Source organism: Bombyx mandarina, chromosome 20, assembly GCF_030267445.1.
Source record: "Bombyx mandarina strain Sakado chromosome 20, ASM3026744v2".
Classification (NCBI taxonomy): Eukaryota; Metazoa; Arthropoda; class Insecta; order Lepidoptera; family Bombycidae; genus Bombyx; species Bombyx mandarina.
In genome coordinates this window covers 7,531,704-7,553,527 of record NC_143226.1, presented here as the reverse complement: position 1 = coordinate 7,553,527, position 21,824 = coordinate 7,531,704, and the positions used below count along the sequence as shown (strand labels likewise).

Below are 21,824 nucleotides of genomic sequence, written 5' to 3'. Positions count from 1 at the left end.
GACCCGTCTTGTGACAGATATTGACACATATGTATTCACTTTCAAAGTCCAAATCGTCAGTTGCATTCCTGCAATTGATGCACTGGCTATGTATGCAGTTTATCAGAGTGAGTTCATATCCCTGTCTTATTTCTAGCGCAGCACACAATACAGAAATATTGTCCATAGATTTGCTTCACACTGTACACAGTTATACCATGAATACCATGATGAAGGTTATACCCACAACTACTTTGTGAAATATGCAGGTTTGCGGTACCAACACCTTTGATCTAACACAAACAGTTTAATAAAAATAAAAACAGAAAATCAGATGAAAATCAGAAGAAAACAAAAGTTGTAAAAAACACTTTTTTAATATTGTATGGGCACTTTTCTTATCAATATCACAAATTATTATAACAGGTACTAAATTTTTATTTTCTATTAATAATGGAATATATCATATAAAAATATATTGTTAGCATATATTAGATACACAGCTTAATACTCATTGCAGATATCAAGACAATGCCTAGGTACACATTATCATTACACTAATGACATTTTATTTACTTGAGATGTTTAAGGTTAATACAAATGTTTTTTTAATTTTTTTATTTCAGCTATGAGAGGCATATAAAATTGTGAAAGTATCCTTTATATATCCTGAAAATTTCAAACATATACATATAAAACATAGGGCATATAAAAACAAAGAATACGGCCTAAATTTTAAGTACTCTTTAAATCAAGTGGGTCAACAACTTTGGCCCGTAATCATAAAACTCTAACTTGTAACTTAATAATAAATTCAAGTTAACATTTTTTATGTTATCGTTAGTCCTGATATCACACAGCATATTTCTCGGTTTGTTGTTTGGCATTCTGAATAAAAGTATCCATGTTGTATTTATACTCATAAGCGATATCCATCATCAGTGGGTCATCAGGGTTTGGGTTCGCGAGGAGTGATTGTAATGAAACAAGTAATGTTTCCAGTGTGATCGTCGGTAACCAAGTACCCTTTGGTGGCATTTTTAACAGGTCCATACATATTCTTCCTCCTGCAAAATAGCAAAATAAATTAGAATATTGGAAAGTGTATTGTTTTATTTTTATTTGCTGTTGCTTGTTTTTCTGTAGTTTATGATAGATAAACATTTTAGTAATTTTTTTATAGTAAATTCATGGCTATTGTTTATATTATAAAAATGATTATAATAATTCTATCCCAGTATCTATTGAGACCCATGATTACTCATATACTCTCCAAAGGTTTATTTAAGCATTCTAATTCAACCAAATGTACAAGTTTACATAAGTGTAATATGAGTGCAAAACCACTTCCTTCCTATTGTTATTTCAGGCGATTATAATACAAAGTCCTTTACAAATATAATACGGTCTGATGTTGACCTGGAATAGCACTGTCTGAACGCCTGAAACAAAAGGTATGGTAGTAGGTCGTTATGAGCCCAAATAGGTAACACCATTCAATTTCTGTCGTGATCGTCCGATCTTCGCGTATTTCACAATGGTCCACAATAACTGTCAGTCAGTATAGCCCAATACATTACAGTTAACCATTTAATACCAGGTGAACCGTGTGCCCTACTTAACTACATCATTATAAGCTTATTGATACCTACCATTATCAATATTAGGATGATAAACTGGTGTTATAAATTTAACTAAAGGAGGTTCGAACGGATATCTTTCCGGGATAGACACAGTTAATTTGAACGTTCCTTTCTCGTAAGGAGATCCCTTTGGTCCAAGAAGAATAACGGACAGGTTGTCATACTGATCGTCTTTTAACGGAAAACAACTAATCCCCCAAGGTGGCTTCATTTCAAAATTCTTAACCTCACGCGCGATGCGAGCAGCTCTAGCACTTGATAGCATAGTATTACTTGATATTTAGATACTTAATTTCTGAGAGAAGATTCGTATTTTTTTTAATTCATTGTTATGACCGGGAACTAAGAATTCTAAGTTCCCGGGACATAAAACTTCAAACAAAACTAATAGTTTTTTTTAAGTCGTTGATAGAATAGGCAAAAGTAACTTGAGCTAAGCAGGCTATAAATATAGTTTTAGACGTCTTTAAAAAGTTTTGGGTATAAAACTTTTTAAAGACTAAGGTCTTTTTAAGGTCTAAAACTATATTTATTTGTATTGGAATGTAATCAAATGAAATGGAATGTAATCAAATGAAATGGAATGTAATCAAATGAAATGGAATGTAATCAAATGAAATGGAATGTAATCAAATGAAATGAAATGTAATCAAATGAAATGGAATGTAATCAAATGAAATTAATTGAATAGGTAATGAAATGAAATATAATTAAAAGAGGTAAGATGAGACCGTAAGATCGTAGGTTTTTGGTGAGATAAAATTAAATATCCCCTTAGTAAGCTGATGGGAATTTACTGGTACTTCAGCGAATTTCTTGAGAGAGCCCGTGAAGCTACGTCTTGCTATTTTGTTTAAATTGCTGCTGGCTGCTATTTCATAGGTGTCGAGCAATTTCATTTTCATAAAATTAAAGAAAGGAGTTAATTTAATGTTCACAGCCTAATTCTTCCTCCATTTTAAGATGCTCGCTCATTTTTAAGGATTTGATTAACTGGAATAAACGCTTTCTCGACGAGCTCTCATTGCTTTCGTTGACCAGTAGCACAGTGAAACGCGTCAGTAATGCGTGTAATATGTTTTGTCAAACTGCGTAGCAAATTATAATTTTGCGGGTTTGATTTTTATTACACTTTGCTAATCCTTCACCGTGGAAGTCAATCGTGAACATTTGTTAAGTACGTATTTCATTAGAAAAATTGGTACCCGCCTGTGGGATTCGAACAGCGGTGCATCGCTCGATACGAATGCACGTCTTATCCTTTAGGCCATAATGACTACCATTAACCCACAGTCTAGTATGCAGCGGTTGGCTCTGCCCCTAACCATTGTTTACGTCCATGGACGACGGTAACCACTCACAATCAGGTGGGCCGCATGCTCGTCCGCCTAAAAGATCAAAACAAAAACCTGATGACCACTTAGGATGTTAGATTTGTGTTGATTATGAATTTTTTTTTGGCGTGTTTAAAATTGAATTCCATTTATTGATCAACGAAAATTAAGTGTTGCAGCAGCTCCTCCATTCCTTTTCCCGTGCTAATAATCTACAAACTTCAAGTCTGAAATTATACACCATCAATTGTTACACCAATACCCTATACTTTTAGCGTATTGTGCATAATTTATTCGCCATGGGTGTAAAAAACAGGTTAGATAAATTACCTCTGGCATTATTATTTTTGAAGTGAAACTTCTTTAGGCGCGTTGAGAGTAAAATTTAATTCACGACAGACTCGTTGGGGCTAGAGAAAAAAGATACAATTTAGGAAGAGCGAGAGTAAGAAAATAGACAGAGCGTCTCGCGAACCACTCGACCGTCGAAAGAGAGAAAGGATAAAGCGAGCTAGGTCACTTCTGTTATACACAACACTCCGAATATTACAAGAGCATTTTGATTTAAGAGTGAAAAATGAAGAAAACTACACACAGCACAAGAAGTTTCACTTCTTTCAAGTGGACCAAGTTGCACGCGCTCCTAACATACGGCCGAGATATTGTTATTATACTAACCAGCGCACTCAATCGAGGCTTTTTAGTAATTGATCAATGGCTAGGATACTCGTAGCACTTCGCTCTTTACTTGTTGTACAGAATACAATACATAATTTAAACTCTTTAGACTGCAAAATGTGCTACTGCTACCCGAGCACCAGGAAATTTTGTTTTCAAAGCAAGACAATCTTTAAAAGGAGATTTTACCATTTTTTTATTGCCTTTGCAGGCAGACGAGCATACGGTCCACCTGATGGTAAGTGGTCACCGTCGCTCATTGACGTCAGCAATGCCAGGGGCAGAGCCAAGCCGCTGCCTACCATAAAGTACTCTCCGCAAGCCTCGTTTGAAGAAGGACATGTCATAGCGCTCGGAAAACACCGTGGAGGGGAGTTCATTCCAAAGCCGGATGGTACGTGGCAAAAAAGATCTTTGGAAACGCACTGTCGATGAAAGCAGCGGTTCCAGATAATATGGAATTTTCTATAATAATAACAAACTAATCATTCAGCGCAAGGATAAATTGTGCCTTGACCCTTTTTTCTAAAAACAATGAAATTAAATAAATCTGACAAGTGGCTTAAAAGACCAAGATCCAGGTAATTCTATAAACATAAAAAAGCAAACAGAAAGAGAAATAATCAGTGTCGAAGGTTAACTAAATGAGCAAAGACTTTTTTCCTCTTTTCGTATTAAATATCGCCTGTAATTCTTATTTATTAACTTAATTAATTAAGCAGTAGGCGTGCCCTTGAATCAAAATATAATCTAAAGTAAAAATACCCATATTTACTGTTTAATAATTGTAATAATCGAAATCGGTGAAAATTTCTGGAGACATCGATCTGAAAATTTCGGATTTGGTAAGTAAGATAAATTCTGTATCATCCGCTGATTTTTTATAATTTAATACTAAAAATCTTTAATTAATTAATACGTTTGAAATATTACATTTTAATAATGATTAAAACATAAAAATCACTAAATATAGTTTTAAACCGGAGCGCGTTAATCTACATCACGTTCCGAAAAGGTTTTTATTGTTTTATTAACACGACGGGTCCAGTGTTGTGTAATGAGAAACTTCGTGCGACTTTAACTTATAATTATTGTTTTGAGAAAAAGTATATTATGATCTCAAAACACTTAAAGATCATTTATCACCCACTGTCTTTACATCATATTATCTCAGTTATCCAGTGTTTCGTGAGACACTTCTAAATTCGTATTCAACGAGGAGGTTACGTGCTTCGTCTTATCAACAAATAAAAATTGTAACACAACTTGCGATTTATTTTATAGTTAAAAAAAGTAGTACTAGAAAGTGCATGTACACATAATTTAAGTGCAAACATTCAATGTGCAAGATTTTCAAAGTAGTCAAACTATGCAGCTGTTAATAACCCAAAAAAAAACATGAAAACCTTTTGTATTCAATAATTTAAATTATTAATACTTAAAACATTGAAAAAGAAAGAGATGTGCCATGCAGTGAAATATAAATCGATTAAATGTTATACAAAATAAATAGATCATCAAAACACAGTGATCCATGCATTAAAAAACTCAATCAAATATATAGCTCTCTACTTTAAATTGATTGATACATATTAAGCAGCTTTTTCACTCTTCATACTCATAGAGCATATTTTTGTGCGATGTCACAATTGGCCATACTAAAATGCTTTAAAAGTGTTTTATGTGATATAAACGCTCTTCTTTCAATGGAATCCTAGGCTAGGATTATTTCCTGTATTATTTTGGTTGGTAAATAATGTCAAAAATACAACTTTATATTTATAAACAACTTTAATGTACTTAAAATATAACTTTAATAGTATTTTGCATTTGTCCATAAACATACTAATTTGAATAAATTGACAGATCATTAAGTGTTTAAAAAACTCTGATAGATGTTGTCTCAGAACTACTGAAAATGAGTACAAGATTAAAATGCTTCAGATAAATAATTTATTTGCCGAGTATAGGTCTTACAATAAAATCTATGTTTTATATATAAGCTATATTATATGTATTTACATGTATTATAAAGTATAAACTATTTAAATAATTTTCTATGTATATAATAATATAATAGATATAAAATTAGTACATCCTTAAAAAAATAAAGAAAAAATATAGTTTTAAATTATAAGCAATTATAAGTATTTATTTTCAAAACATAGCATAGACAGGTAGCCCACTCAGTTTGATCTTCTCAGTGGGTCGCGATTCCGATCTGGTGGTAGATTCTGTGAAGCACTGCTCTTGCTAGGACTATTGTTAGCCAGTTCTCTCATAGGGTTAACCCCATGAAGTCTCCTACCCGTCTGCACGTAGCCGGAAAGGCTGCATAGGCTATCAGGTAGGGAAAACAAATAGAAAGGTGAGGGAGTTCATGCCCAACTTGCTGGTTGTTATCGAAGTCCATAGACGGGTACGCGTATGTCTATCGTTTACGTGTATACTATCCACCTTGAATCACGAAGTCCAGGTATCAATGGTAAACCATAATGCCAGAAATCAAACCGGAATCGCCTTTTCTCTACGCGTTGGGGGGCGGTAGGTGGGGCATGTCGGGGTTGACTACAATCCACTGTCGCTCAACCCACGCCTTAGGGTTCGTTCACACAGATCGGCTCGGAGAGGAAGCAGATTTGTATCACGTTAGAAACAGAGTCTTGAATAATTGTAGTAAAGTTAATTTTTGCATGTGCACTGTTTTCATCATTAAGAATGCTAGTACAACAACAGGAGCCGACCGCCTCTGATTGTGCCCTCTTTCTCGCTCGCGTAACCGTGAAATAGGTGGCGGCTCCGCTCCGGCCAATTCTATATGAAATCAAATAAAAAAATTTTTATTCAACATAAATGAAAGTACATACTTGTTGAACGTCAAAAAGAACTACCGCCAATTCACAAAAACTAGCCTCCGTCCTGAGAAGAACTGGCAAGAAACTCAGCGGGCACGTTTTTTTTTCTTTAAATATTAGATTTTTTTTTAAATATTCATTTTTTACAATGAGTATTATAACGTAACAATTATTGCAATATTGAAATACCCGGAGCGAGCAACTCATTCCCACTTTGTGCAATCTTCATACGTGTACGATCCGGTCTGTGTGAAAAGAAAAAAGCGGACCGATGCTCTCCGAGTGTGAACGGACCCTTATAGTCTAGGGTGAGGCAGACTGGAGGCGAAAAGACGGGTTTCGCGCGAGGTGCAAATACCGCCAACACCCTGACCCCACTGAACACTAAACCGTCCAAAGTTTTTAAACTAAACCTACTTCTTCATCACTACATAGTATAAAACAAAGTCGCTTTCTCTGTCCCTATGTATGCTTAAATCTTTAAAACTACGCAACGGATTTTGATGCGATTTTGTCTAAAAGATAGAGTGATTGAAGAGGAAGGTTTATATGTATAATAACATCCATTAAATAGTGGAGAAATCGATAATAAATTACAGTTTCCGACAATACAGTAGTCTCCGTTATAACACGGTACTCTTATAACGCCTTTTCATATTACGCGATTTTCATCCCTCGTTTAACACGGGCATTCCTCCATATAACGCGGGGATTTCACACGTTATATGTATTTCTGTACAGTGACATTTATAATGATTTGTACAGTTTATAATTGATTTCGCGTACCTTTGTACATTGTGTCAATTCTGTTTTTATAAAATTAAAGGAATTTAATTTATTAATTTTGTGTTCTAGTTTGTGAATGGTAAAACATTGGTTATGTCGTATTATACTTGTACACTAGCGAACCGCCCTCGCTTCGCTTCGGAAACATTAAATTTTATTATTGATAGCTGAGTCCCGCGATGTTACCCGCGGTTATTGGTGTACCGCGGGTGACGCTGCGGGGCGAAGCTAGTCTAAAAAAGTGGTCTATGTTACTCCTTATAGCATCAGCTACCTATCAGTGAAGGTCTCGTCAAAATCGGTCCAGCCGTTCCAGAGATTAGCCGGAACAAACAGACAGACAGACAAAAATTGTAAAAAATGTTATTTTGGTGTATGTACTGTATATATATTCATATGCAAGTAATAAAAACGGTTATTTCAATATTACAAACAGACACTCCAATTTTATTTATAGGTATGTATACATAATGCGTTATATGTGATCCTACAAGCGCGTTATGCGTGAATACTCCTACGACGCATTTCCTAAAACGCGGAACGTGTTATAGGGATGTTATATCTATATGCGGTATCTTCAAAATATGTTTATTAAAAAAATGACATTGATGATAACGAGCCGATTAATTTGAAAGTGGGATATCTGTCTTTTGGGAACAGAGTCAGGAATCCATATTGGCCTTCGTTTCAATATGGCATTCTTAGATTCTCACACATATTGCCGAAACAAAACCGCTTAAAAAAACAATCAATCATACACACGTAGCTCATTTCTAAAAAAATACAACCTTAATACTTGCAAACATTCTGTAGAGGAGATAGTGTATTGCCTATGACAATGTAAAAATTCTGAATAACTTAAAAGAAAAAGCCGACATGTGTATGCAAAATTCCAATAAACCGCGAATCGATTGGTGGATTGGCGAGGCCCGTCCTTATCAAGGTCTGACGATAAAACAGTGCTGGTTTATTTAAGTGTGTGAACGCTACGGCGCTAGGCTGTATCAACGATTTTATTATTGCTCTTGCAACCAGACGTACATACGGATCAGCTGAGTGGTTAATATCGCTCATGGACATCAGCAGAGCACAGCCTGTCTATCGATTTTACAGGCTTCATCCAACTTAATCGTGAAAATAACTAATGACACCCATCTTGGGCTCTCAGTGAAAAAAACAGTCGAGCTGCATAATGATACTGGTGGTAGGACCTCTTGTGAGTCCGCGCGGGTAGATACCACCACCCTGCCTAGTTCTGCCGTGAAGCAGTAATGCGTTTCCGTTTGAAAGGTGGGACAGCCGTTGTAACTATACTGAGACCTTAGAACTGATATCTCAAGGTGGGTGGCGCATTTGCGTTGTAGATGTTTATGGGCTCCAGTAACAGCTAAACACCAGGTAGGCTGTGAGCTCATACACACATCTAAGCAATAAAAAAAATGCGCACTTGCAGAATATATAATTCATTACTCTTCATTTGTTCATGTTCATCAGTGGACAGGCTGAGATAATGACTACTTTTAATTTTTTTTTGAGACCATCCCTTAATAGATATGTCTAAAAAAGCAATTTAACGAAGCTATAAATCATTAGAATATTTAATTAATATATCGACATACTTCTGTTATCATAAAAGGTGAAACTGCTCTCAAAAAAGTAATGTTTATGTTCTCGTTTTTAGAGATGAGAGGTTAATAAAGAAAACTATGGTATCCACACGTAAATACACCTTTGAGATTAATGGATTGAAATCACGGATCGACACCACTATTCCTACTATTTATTCTCTGTGGACCTGCTCCAATTTTGCATCTCAATCAAGGGAATACAATACATTGCCGTTTCCCTAATAACAATCGATAAGCAGTTGGTAAGTTCATAGCATGGGTATAGTAGCCCTTAAATTTTCCAAAGCGTTATTTATTGCTTAGATGGGTGGACGAGCTCACAGCCCACCTGGGTTTAAGTGGTTACTGGAGCCCATAGACATGTACAACGTAAATGCGCCACCCCCCTTGAGAGATAAGTTCTAAGGTCTCAAGTATAGTTATAACGGCTGCCCCACCCTTCAAACCGAAACGGATTACTGCTTCACGGCAGAAATAGGCGGGGTGGTTGTACCTACCCGCGCAGACTCACAAGTGGTCCTACCACCAGTAGATCATTTATCATGAAAACCGGCTAATCAAATTGTCGCCGATGACTGACCTAGGCTCTATGATAAGGAGATGTTAAAACATGATTAATATGTGACGGTCGACGCCCTGCAAACTGTTATTACGTAAACACACACCTAACGACGCCGCGGAGTCGTGTCACAGGCTGATGTCATCGATAAATATTTAATTTACTCATCGAATTGGATTACGGGACTTCTGTGATAGATAGATTGATTTCTTTTACCGTTAAATCAAGATTATCACGATGTCCATCAAGGTCCTTATGGTGAATTGAAATAGAATTCAAATTCGGTCGAAACGTGTCCTTGATTGCTATTTATTTGGACAAGCCATATTGCTTATACCAGCTTCCTCGTCTGGCAATGTAAGATAACAAAGAAAAATCTAGCACACAAGATATCAAAAATATTGGCCTAGTTCGTTGCATCGAGAAAGCCTTATTGATTCCATGACCTAGATGATAAATGCAATCAATCTGCTTAAATATTTTGGAATTTTGAGAAGAAAGTGTAGTTTTAAGTCCGATGTTGAAGACGTTAAGTAAGAAAGTATCTATTGGTTTTCAAATTTAGTGACCTAAATAAGAAGACACCCGTTGTAGTAACAATTAGGTAAGTTAGACCTACCGTGTGCTTAGTTGCGAGTTTTTTAACATTCTCGGTAACGTAAAAGTTAACTCAAATTTGTATGCAGCTAGAACAGCGCCCCTAGCGGCAGACGTAGGCAAACGTTCCAACTTCATACAAAATTGAGTTAACTTTTACGCTATCGAAAACGTTAAAAAACTCTCAAAGCACACTAATCTAGAATTTGTAAGGTATAAACACTAAAAACCGGCCACCCTCCGCTGTATGTACATACGGATAACACTCAATCTAAGCAATAAAAATAAAACAATAGATAAAACTACACATACAGCTCCTGTGATATGATGATAGCAATGTGACTAAAAATTAAAACATGCCTGGGATTGCCAATGACAGTAAAACAATCAATCAGTAACAAATCTAACACAAACACGATCGACTATAAACGCGCGCATATATCACAATACGTATATTTTGTATATTAGATTACGTACATAAAAAACTTTAAAAGTCTGTAAATGTATAATATATTGAAGCTTATAATTTACTACATATATTCGACGCTAGATTGGAAGGTCCAAGGGCTGAACTTTGGTCGGAAGCTTACTGGAATTCTCCGCGTCCTTTATCGCTTTAAGCCATATCTTCCTTTCAAGATAAAAACAATGTTTATACAAGCTTTAATCCTAGCTTTAATTGACTATGGTGCTTTTTTATTTTGACTGGAATGCAGACCTTTTGAACAAACTCGACCGCCTTCTTATTAACTGTATTCGGCTTATTTTTAATCTTCGCGAGTATGACCACGCCTGTACTTACAGTTTCCAAATAAATTGTCTCTCTCAACGTGGCAATGTACATTCTCTCACTACACTTCACTCTATACTGACAATTGACAATTGACATGCCGAACTCCTCCCTCCTAATCGACAGAGTACTTTAAATATTTACATTCCTCGCGCGATAAAGACGTTCTCCTAATAACTTATTCACTGTTTGTTAACTCTAGTTTGACCACTCTTGTAAGTAAAGTTGAATGAATAAGTAAATAACATAGCGTCATACAATAAAACCCGTAAAACCCTTCTTAGGGCATGTTTGAGGCTCATACGGTTCGGTTTCTTTCGTCTTCAATATTTAGGTTAGAAATGCTGCAAAGCAATGCATATTTTTTTTATTGCTTAGATGGGTGGACGAGCTCACAGCCCACCTGGTGTGAAGTGGTTACTGGAGCCCATAGACATCTACGACGTAGATGCGCCACCCACCTTGAGATATAAGTTCTAAGGTCTCAAGTATAGTTACAACGGCTGTCCCACCCTTCAAACCGAAACGCATTACTGCTTCACGGCAGAAATAGGCAAGGTGGTGGTACCTACCCGCGCGGACTTACAAGTGGTCCTACCAACAGCATTTGGGCGTAAAGTCTGATAGCAGTGATTATAAACGACACTTCCACCTTTTACTTTAAGATGGAGTTTACATTGTGGTGTTTAAAATCTATGAAATACAATTACAAATTGCGGCATCCTTTACGTATAACCACGCATAACAGTGTGCTTAGTGCGAGTTTCTTAACGTTCTCGATAACGTAAAAGTTAACTCAATTTTGTATGCAGTTGGAACAGCGCCCCTAGGGGCAAACGTACGCAAACGGTTGTAGGGTTTATTGTAAAATAATAATAAAATGTTTCATATTAAAGTTAAGGCAATTATCGGATTGCCAAATAGCAACACTGTTGGTGGGAGCAATGGCAGTAGTGGGGACGTGACATAATAAAAAAGGCGGTAGTCTGAAAAAACGGAACAGAAAGCAGTGTATTCAGTTGTGAGCAGATATCTAAAGATTGTACAAGTGGAGTTACAAATAAAGCAATATTAAGTGAACTTTTGGAATACGACTCTTACACGATTCCATTCCATACAAATATGAGTTAACTTTCACGCTATCGAGAACGTTAAAAAACTCTCACTTAGCACACTGACCTATTAGTTTAGGTCAATGAACCGAAAGATTGTAGAAGCTAATTGGGTTTTCAAACGAACGGTCAAGGTTCTTTTTCCGACAGCAACCGATCGGCGACTGCTTAGACAACGTCTGTCGTTTTACACGTAATATCAACAGTGATATGAGGTGACGTCAGAAGCTCGGTTGTTGAACGGGAATTTGGATTAGGTATTACGTATGACGTATGTCATGTCTTGATTATATTCACATGGGAAATGTTGTTTTTATTAGTCTAACCCAGTGATTCTCAACCTTTTTTTTGGTTGCGGCACATATTTAACGATTTCAAAATTTGGCGGCACACAAAGAAAAAGATAAAAATTATTTACTTGCTACCGAATCACATACATTTGCCAATTTTAACGAAAGAAAAGGTGCAGTAACTACTATGCAACATCTTGTGAATCCCAACTATCACTAAAACAACACGTTTTGTACGCAGAAGTGGCAAGTGTGCGCCGACTTGAGACATATTCCTATTGCTATGCACGCCGCTTCATCATAATTTGGCACTAATAAAATAATTTATTTTTTTGTGGATTTAAATATATATTCATGTTAAAAATATTTTTCTTTTTAAATGATATAATTTAATAATATTAACATTATTATATATTTGCAAAATTTGGCGGCACACATAAGTGCCGCGGCACAGTGGTTGAGAATCACTGGTCTACCCATTACACGACGGCTATTTGATGAAACAATGTAATCAACCAAGACATTGACACGGATATATTGCGATCTGCTAACCGTGAGCGCTCGTGAATATATTTCTAATGTTGTAGTGCTGATGATTAAACACACAAGATGACGTACGGTATGGCTTACGGTTGCAGACCACATCTCTGAGTCTAAATATCTTAAGGAAACTATTAGGGGTTGGGTTAACAAACAAATTGTAAAGTTCTTGTTAGCGGAAAGAAGGGTGGCAGGGAAGTAGTAGGTATTACTTGTAGGTGTACTATAAAAACTGAGAGCTTAGAACTCATGTTTCAAGGTAGGTAGCGGCATTTACGTTGTAGATGTCCATGGGCTCTGATGACCTCACCAACATCAGGTGGGCCGTGAGGTCGTCCACACACCTAAGCAATAAAAAAAAGATGACTGTGATTAACAAACGGGCATAATCTATCAGAACTCCCTAGATCTCATATTGCAATAGTGAAATGGCCTTTATGTCTACGCCGAAAAGTCTTATGTCTGGTCGTGAAGGTAAACAAAAACTCATGAAATGACGTAATTATGTTTATAATTTTTATTTTTTTAATGATAGGATGACTTGCAATAATCTAGTGTGGTCATGTAGATGTTATCGATTAAGTATGTTTCATAGCTAATCTCTACTATAAATAGCATAGTTTTCCAATAGTTTATTAGGGAACATGAATATCTTAAGACTACCGCATAATCGCTGTTATTAATAAAGACAGCGTTCATGCGGCACCATCTTTGTAGGCTCAATGCAGGCCAACAACAATTTAGTAAATTATTGTTTGTGTCAAATATAATCTCAGAGGTTGAGGAATATTCAAACGAGGCTTACGGAGAGTGGTATCATACCCTATCCTGTGGACCGAATGGTAAACAGTCGACGTCGCCCTAAACACGTCGTTACGGATCCTCCCGATCCATTAACGGTGCTGTTAGGTACCTCAAGCACCGGGCATAGTCCTCACCGAACCCGTCGCTTGCGATGAAGGGCTCGACGAGTGAATTAACCCATAGACACAGCCCACTGAGTTTCTCGCCGGATCTTTCAATGGGTCGCGTTACCGATCCGGTGGTAGATTTTGCGAAGCACTGCTCCTGCTAGGGCCAATGTTAGCAACACTCCCGGCTTGAGCCCCGTGAGCTCACCTACCTACACGTCAAAGAGAATCTGAAATAGCCTCTCAAGGCTACCAGCATAGATAGGTTTAAAAAAAAGCGGTAGGTAGTAGCTTGGCTGTGCCCCAGCATTGCTGACGTCCATAAGCGACGATAACCACTCAACATCAGGTGGGCAGCATGCACGTCTGCTTACAAGGGCAAGAAACTATTGTAGTTTTTACCTAAATAAATAATTAGGTTCGATTAAAACACATCAAGTCGAGTAATCACAAATATCTTCGCTAAGCGATGCTATGTTATAGCTATACCAATGAAGTATAAGACGAACTGAAAGATAATAATAGCATGCTAACGATCGAAGCATAAGTTCCGCCATGTAGAGGCGTGGTATTAATTGTGACGTACACATGTACGTACCGATCAATTTTCTGATTATATAGTATTATAGTAAGTTGTGTTTATATGGAATTATGTAAAAGACATAATATAATAAGTATGCGCGCACCGGAACCACCACCCCGCTTATTTCTGCCACAAAGCCGTAATGCGTCCGGCTTTGAATAGTGGGCACGTTGTTATACCAAGAAAAAAGGCTTCGGAATCATGTCTCAAGTTTGGGAGGCGGCATTTTAGTGTCGTGTGTGACTCGCGAACTCACATGATCATTGTTAATAAAAAATTTGAATACGCGGCGTCATGGTTCTGAGTACTAAAGTAAACGTATAGAACGACACACTAGCAACAGATTGTTCCGAGAAACATAAGTAAATGAAAGAATCGCAATCAGTGCATAATTATTTCGCACGTCCAGATCCAGTGGCGAGTTGAGTATGGTGTGACCCAGGTACAATAACTAAGTTTAATTTAATCATTTTGGGAAATTAATGCGCGGTCTCATCGCAGAAATCGACTTATCACTGCCGAAAAGTTTGACAGTATCGAGTCGTGGCGGCCGATTCTGAAAATCTTTTAATGCACCATCTTGCAAAAGCAGTGTAGTGCAAGAGAGGGCGCTCCTGCTCTCAGTGCTCGCCATACAAGTGGGGATCGGGATAGGGATCTTGCCCCAATTTTAGCCCTCCAAGTGTTGTTAGTCAAGGACGGCCGGTTCCGCATCCTGTGGGGGTAGGGTGATGAGGAAACATTCGCTTCGGACGATACTCGTTGCCTTGCTTCCAGCTTCCTAATTCTACCTTATCTGAGGCGCGGGCATTTATTGTTGACTGACAGGGGCTTTTAAAAGATTCAGCTCCGATATGGCGCGACGTAGCCTACAGCACTCAATGCGTAGGCGGAAGTCCTCGAACCAAAAAAAACAGAGTAGCTAAGACGTGAAAGCATAACAAACAAACTCACTTCCGCTTGTTAGTTTGGATGGTAATGTGTCTTATGTGTATGTAGAATGACGTCTATTCGTGTAGAAATGTAGGACACAGAATAACGTCAATCCATTTAGCAAGCTAAGCAACTTAACCCTACTAACATTGGCTATCGTTTAAATCGGAATCCATGATGATTACAAGCCATAGAGACCTGCCTTATACAGGTGAACGGTAGAGGTGCGTGCAAAAACCGGACTACCTCCAACTAATCAATAAAAAACGTCACTTTACTCGATTTTGTTGAGCTGACACATAATTCAAATTCGACTAGATTGCATCTTTGAAACTTGACAGCGGTCATCCATGATTGGTAGGCAATATTATTGAAAACGGAGATTTGCACGAAGGAACAAGGCGTTATTTATGCACGATAATACGAACGTAGTACCGGTACGTAGTATGGAAGGTTCGTTGAGAGTTGAGACCGCGCGGGAGATTCCCGGCGAGAGAAAGAGAGTATGCTGTAGAGTACATAAAATAAATAAACAATGCGAAACATTAAATACAAAAAAGTACAATTAACAATCACGGATTTTTTTTATGGCTTAGTTGGATGGACGAGCTCACACCCCACAAGATTACTGAAGCCCATAGACATCTACAACGTAAATGCCGTCACCTACCTTGATATAAGGTATATTTACAACGACTGCCACGGCCTTCAAACCGAAACGCATTACTGCTTCACGGCAGAAATAGGCAGGGTGGTTACCTACCCGTGCGGACTCACAAGAGGTTCTACCACCAGTAATTACGAAAATTATAATTTTGCTGGTTTGATTTTATTACACGATGTTTATTCCTTCACTGTGGAAGTCAATCGTGAACATTTGTTAAGTACGTATTTCATTTGAAAAATGAAAAAAACCCGCCAGCGGGATTCGATCACCGGTGCATCGCTACGTACGAATTCACCGTAAGTCTTATCCTTCAGGCCACGACAACTACAATCATCACGGGAACATCATAGAGGAGTTCTGGTGGCCTCGAACAGCGCGAGAGTCCAAGTAAAATCGCGACCACATGTGACGTACTTCCAATGTGCTCGATAATGGGTAGCATGGACTGCACGGCACAGACTACCACCAATTGCTTCTCTTGCTAAATCCGACCATCTGTCTGGTGTTCTGCCCACGGCGCAGTTGCCCTCTATGCGACCCGTAATTATGAGCTTCTCTAATTTATGTCCGGGAGACCGCATGATGTGTCCGAAGAAGCTCATAACACGTTCCCGGCAGATGGACGAGAGCCTTTTTCGGATGTCTAGCTGCCTCAGAATGGACTCGTTTGTTCTCCTGGCAGTCCACGGTATTCGTAACATCCTAACGTAAAACCCTTTTTCAAATGGCCACCAAGATCATGCGATTAGTTGGCTCTATGCGAATAAATCATAAGCAATTGTTGATCTCAAGGCCGAATCCAATGCGTCATAACTATGACTGAGTTACAGCCGCATCGTTGTGAAGACTCATCGAAAATTTCATAAAGAGAGTACTGTCATCAACGTGCTTTTGAAATACGATAACAAAACAACACAACTCGATATTATGAAATACGAGTTTTTATTTTCAAATCGAATCATAGAGCCGCCTGTCTCACTGTGACGCATTGATGTATTAAAAAAACATATTTTATTTTTGTATTAAAAAACCATCTATATAATAATACGTGAAGCAAAAACTTTGTATCCCTTTTTACGAAAATTGCGCGGACGGAGGAGTATGAAATTTTGCATACTTATAGAGAATATAGAGAAGAAGTGCACAATGCTAATATTTTTTAAAAATAATGCATAAAAGATACATTAAATCAATAAAGAAAACAATACACACACTACATACCATGTATTTGACGCACACACGCATGCATACTATTTATTGTCAAACTTTTGTTCTTGACGTCTGTTGTCAAATAGAGAATAGATTAAATATTGTTTGTCTTTGTTAATATTTTTTATAATGGCGAAATTTGTGATTAAAGAAGTATAAAATACAATCATAATAGTGTACAAACTTACAATTTCAATTAATTATAGTCGAATTTCGACTACTGCGAGACCTCTAGTATTTTTTTAATAGATAGATTATATATCAATGCTGTGACGTTAATAAATGATGGTCCGTGTATTTCGTGGAATAATCGAAAATTACTCGATATATTATCGATTCCGTGAAAACCCAATTCAAGTACAAACGCGACATTAATATTAAAATTGTACTATTAAAATGTTGTAAACACATATCATAAAACGACCGTCTGGTGTAGTGGTAAGTGACATGGTCACTACACAAGGGGGTCGCGGGCTCGAATCCCGCCAAGGGAATATATTTGTATGATAAATATAAAATGTCTTTTCCAGGGTTATGGATGTATATTAAATATGTGTATGTGTATAATAAAAATCTTACATTTATTTCCGTTATCTGGTACCTACCTGTAACACAAGTTCTTTACGAACTTATCACGGGACCAGTTAACGTAGCGTGATTGTTAGTAAATATTTATTATTATTATTATTATTATTTAATTTATTTGACAATCAGAAATAGATAAAAAAGGCTTATTGTAGCGTAAAACTTATATTTGTTATCGAGTCTAAGAGTCTAATAAGAAGTAAAGTCGGGAAAGAGATTTGTCCAAAAAACTATTAGCTACAGTCGGATACGAGGGCCATTTGTCGTTACGAGGGACAAACAAAATTGATTGAAATCGACTCCGTTGCTATGGCAACGATACGATACACAAAACTTATTGATGTGCATTGAATATTCTATAAGAACTATTGTATTCTATCATACCATCAACATAATTACAATATGACTAAGAAAGGTTATTTTGCGTTTCATATAATACTTAAGTTCACACCTGTTTTAAAAGAAGCGGTATTTGTATAATGCGACACTGTTATTAACATCGCCAGCATTGGAACCTGTCTGAAAAAACCCAATAAAATCATTAATTAAACAAACTTGAAAAAATGAGTGTTGCCATGTTGCGCGCTCCAAAAATAATTGTCGAGTCGAGAGCTTCATTTAAAACAATGAAATAAAATTACTGAGGTAAAATGTCAACAGCAACAAAAAAAAAAAAAAAAATTAACACGATGCTATCTGTATTGAAACATTAATAAATATAATGATCTCCGTTTTTACACTAATGATTGTTTTAATTAAACAGATAATTTCGTGTTGACGGTACAAAGTGCCGTGTTGTCGGGTGTCTGGCTGTCTTATCTTGTCTGACAACAGGTTTTTGTGTTTCTTTACGATGTATCTCACGTAGTTACGATCAACGCTGCAATAAGCTGTTGTACCTAAGTTATCGCATATGATTTTCTTTAAAGAAATGCGCTTGGTGTGCTTTTTGAACTTTTAAGCTTAGTTTACGAAGTCACAGCGAACTTAGCCAGTCCCAGTCGTGTCCCCTAGCCAGGCAACTTCCACAATCACAACTCTAAGTCAATCAGGTGGCCGTTTTCCCCACGAACCCCCTTTTCAATCCAAACAAGACAATCTTGGGTGGCGAACTTAAATAAATATATGTCGGTGACGGTAATTAATTTGGTAGCTAAACGAAACGCAGCACGATTCCCGAGAAATGGCAGCACGATTGCGGTTTACTGGTGGTAGGACCTCTTGTGAGTCCGCACGGGTAGGTACCACCGCCCCGCCTGTTTCTGCCGCGAAGCAGTAATGCGTTTCGGTTTGAAGGGCGGGGCAGCCGTTGTAACTATACTTGAGACCTTAGAACTTATTTCAAGGTGGATAGCGCATTTACGTCGTAGATCTCTATGGGCTCCAGTAACCACTTAACATCCGGTTGGGGTGTGAGCTCGTCCACCCATCTAAGCAATAAAACTAAATAAATAAAATCAATATAAAATGTCACAGTAGGAAGTAAACAAATATAATCTTGTTATTTGATAAAGCTTCCTGTGATGAGGTGCTAACAGTTATCAATGGACCGCTGATAAGCAGACGATATGCTGATAAAATCCAATAACACCGTCATTTTTATTAATCAATAGAAACATTTTTATCAAGTGTAGAATCTAGGCCGCATGGGTTCGTTCGATCGGCACCGCTATCTAGTTCATTCCGCGAATAAATCTGTTTTGATTTGAGCTTAGCGAAATCCATTTTTTTCCTACCCATGCTGATAGCCTTGAGAGGCTATTGCAGCTTCTCCTTAACGTGTAGGTGAGCTCACGGAGCTCAAACCGGGAGTGTTGCTAACACTGGCCCTAAGCAAGCGCAGTGCTTCGCAGAATCTACCACCGGATCGGAAACGCGATCAGTGGGCTGTAGTTATGGGAGAAATCCATGTTGTGAGCACCAATAAGCAAAAATTAAGCCTTAAAGCATACTTCAGAAGAAATGACGGCCTACATGGTCAGCAGAGACATGAATGCTACCAATATAAATGGAGCCTCCCAAGCAGGACACAGGACATCCTCCATCTGGCATCAGACGTTCATAGGACCAAGTTTCAGTTGCCTTCATATAAAGACTAGTCCGCTTTTCAAATCGGAATGCGTAATGTCTTCGCGCCAGAAATAGGCAGGGCGCAGACCCGGAAACCTATCCGTGTAGGTGGAAATATTACTATTACAAGATGTTAATTTTAATAAGTAACTTTAATTACTGACGTGATTTAAAAAATTCTGATCCTAACATTCTCATGCTTCACGTGTGCTTTCGATGTTCGAAAAATAAACTTTGAGTATCGAACTAATGGTGAAGAGCTTAAGATATTATTATTGCGGAGTGACGAACTATTTAAAAATGTAATTGAAAACAATTTTTTTTTATTGCTTAATGGGTGGACGAGCTCACAGCCCACCTGGTGTTAAGTGGTTACTGGATCTACAATGTAAATGCGCCACCCACCTTGAGATATAAGTTCTAAGGTTTCAAGTATAGTTACAACGGCTGCCCCACCCTTCAAACCGAAACGCATTACTGCTTCATGGCAGAAATAGGCAGGGCGGTGGTACCTACCCGCGCGGTCTCACAAGTGGCCCTACCACCAGTAAAAATTCCAGCCTGAAAACGTAAATTCTATCTATGACTAGAAAAGTCATTTGCCAGAGCAACATTACGCACACTGTGCATAAAAGTATAAGGTGTAGCAAGGATTCAGGTTTCTGTATTTATTCACGCATCTGCAATACTGAGGATGTCGATCCGTGAAATTATTGTATCTGTATTTTGTTATTAGCATTTTTAGCATAACGCAAAATTTTACTCCCACTTCATTTACGTAGATAGTGAAAATATTTTTGAATTATAGAATGTTAAGGAGCTATTTAAACGCCTATTTTGAAACATTCTTTATTGGTGCTCCACTTGTATTGGTTTTACCGTGATGTTATATAGCCTATATAATAAATAGGCTTCCTCAATAAATGGGCTATCTAACACTGAAAGAATTTTTCAAATCGGACCAGCTGTTCCTGAGATTAGCGCGTTCAAACAAACAAACTCTTCAGCTGTATAATATTAGTAATTGTATAAATTTTCGCGACCAATAATTATAATCGAGCTGTGTGTGACGCTAGAAAAGTGTGCGGTTGCTATTGGATAAGAATATTGTTCGCTGACCCCACTATCCTATAAAACTGTAAGATTGCTAATTCAAAACACACACGCTAACTGGTATCTCAAAAAGTAAATATCTTTTAATTTAACCGAATACAGTCCTCAAGTCCAAAAGAAAATCAAAAGTCAAGGATCAAGGACGGTATATCTATTGCTGCTTACAGTATTACATAAATACCACGTCAATGTTAATTATCGACGAAAGACGTCTCCTCAGAATTTCGTGGACCGCGCACCGTACCAACATTTCGATCCTGAAAGAGCTCAACATCAAGGAGAGACTATCGTCAACAGTCCAAATACGAATCATCAAGTTCTTCGGGCACATCACTCGTATTGAGGATTCCGTTGAGCGGTTGGTTGTGCTAGGGAAAGTCGAGGGCAAAAGATCTCGCGGACGATCTCCAACATAAATTGATTGCTCTCACTCTTCGAAACACCGTGCCACATGGCGTCGCATCGCGAGAGCATCGGTATCGCAGGATCCGACTGATGCATGACCACGACCACTCCTTGGAGAGTTTACGAATAGGAAGTAGAATTATCGTTTATATTACAAAATAATAATAAACTTATTTATGTTAAACTGCGCGTCCCAAAGCCAGCCCCATATCCCACACGTAGGTCCGTACACAGATCGACCGATTAAAAGTTTGACGTAATTAATGTCACTGTAGAACGACTAGTGATCTTGTAATGTTGCCGAAAAAACGGTCGACGTGCCGTGAACGCTGAATCATTGAGTTAAATGTGTTTTTCCTTAAAGAATTATCTATATATTAATACGTGAAGCAAAAACTTTGTATCCCTTTTTACGAAAATTGCGCGGACGGAGGAGTATGAAATTTCCCACACTTATAGAGAATATATAGAGGAGTGTAGAATGGTAATATTTTTTTTTAATTATGCATATAAAATATATTAAATCAATAAAAAAAACGTTACACACCTTAACATGT

General features: G+C 37.5%; 2 protein-coding genes across 4 annotated transcripts in view; one reads left to right on the top strand and one right to left on the bottom strand.

Moving 5' to 3' along the window:
- Positions 1-332: 332 nt before the first annotated feature.
- Positions 333-2,008, bottom strand: LOC114249419 (ubiquitin-conjugating enzyme E2 T). Of its 2 annotated transcripts, XM_089736045.1 has the most exons (3): positions 1,632-1,999; positions 1,399-1,421; positions 909-1,046 (listed from the first exon to the last, which is right to left on the bottom strand). In XM_089736045.1, the coding sequence occupies exons 1-3, from the start codon at positions 1,885-1,887 to the stop codon at positions 1,020-1,022; spliced, it is 306 nt and encodes a 101-aa protein (XP_089592171.1). In that variant the 5' UTR covers positions 1,888-1,999; the 3' UTR covers positions 909-1,019. The 2 variants fall into 2 exon arrangements, with proteins under 2 accessions (XP_028038800.1, XP_089592171.1); XM_028182999.2 differs by lacking the exon at positions 1,399-1,421 and having other exon boundaries at positions 333-1,046; positions 1,632-2,008.
- A 2,241-nt stretch (positions 2,009-4,249) lies between these two features.
- LOC114249418 (oxidative stress-induced growth inhibitor 1) overlaps positions 4,250-21,824 on the top strand; it is a 50,621-nt gene continuing 33,046 nt past the window's right edge. For both annotated transcript variants that reach the window (XM_028182998.2, XM_089736043.1), the window contains exon 1: positions 4,250-4,479. The gene's annotated coding sequence lies outside the window, so the exon portion shown is untranslated. The remainder of the gene's footprint in view (positions 4,480-21,824) is intronic.

What these genes read in the sequence shown, in the direction of transcription:
- LOC114249419 (XM_028182999.2), bottom strand. Translation starts at nt 1,887, where the DNA reads ATGCTATCAAGTGCTAGAGCTGCTCGCATCGCGCGTGAGGTTAAGAAT. An exon ending in TCATCCTAATATTGATAATG is followed by an intron (nt 1,047 to 1,631) that starts GTAGGTATCAAT and finishes GCTATTTTGCAG; the next exon opens with GAGGAAGAATATGTATGGAC.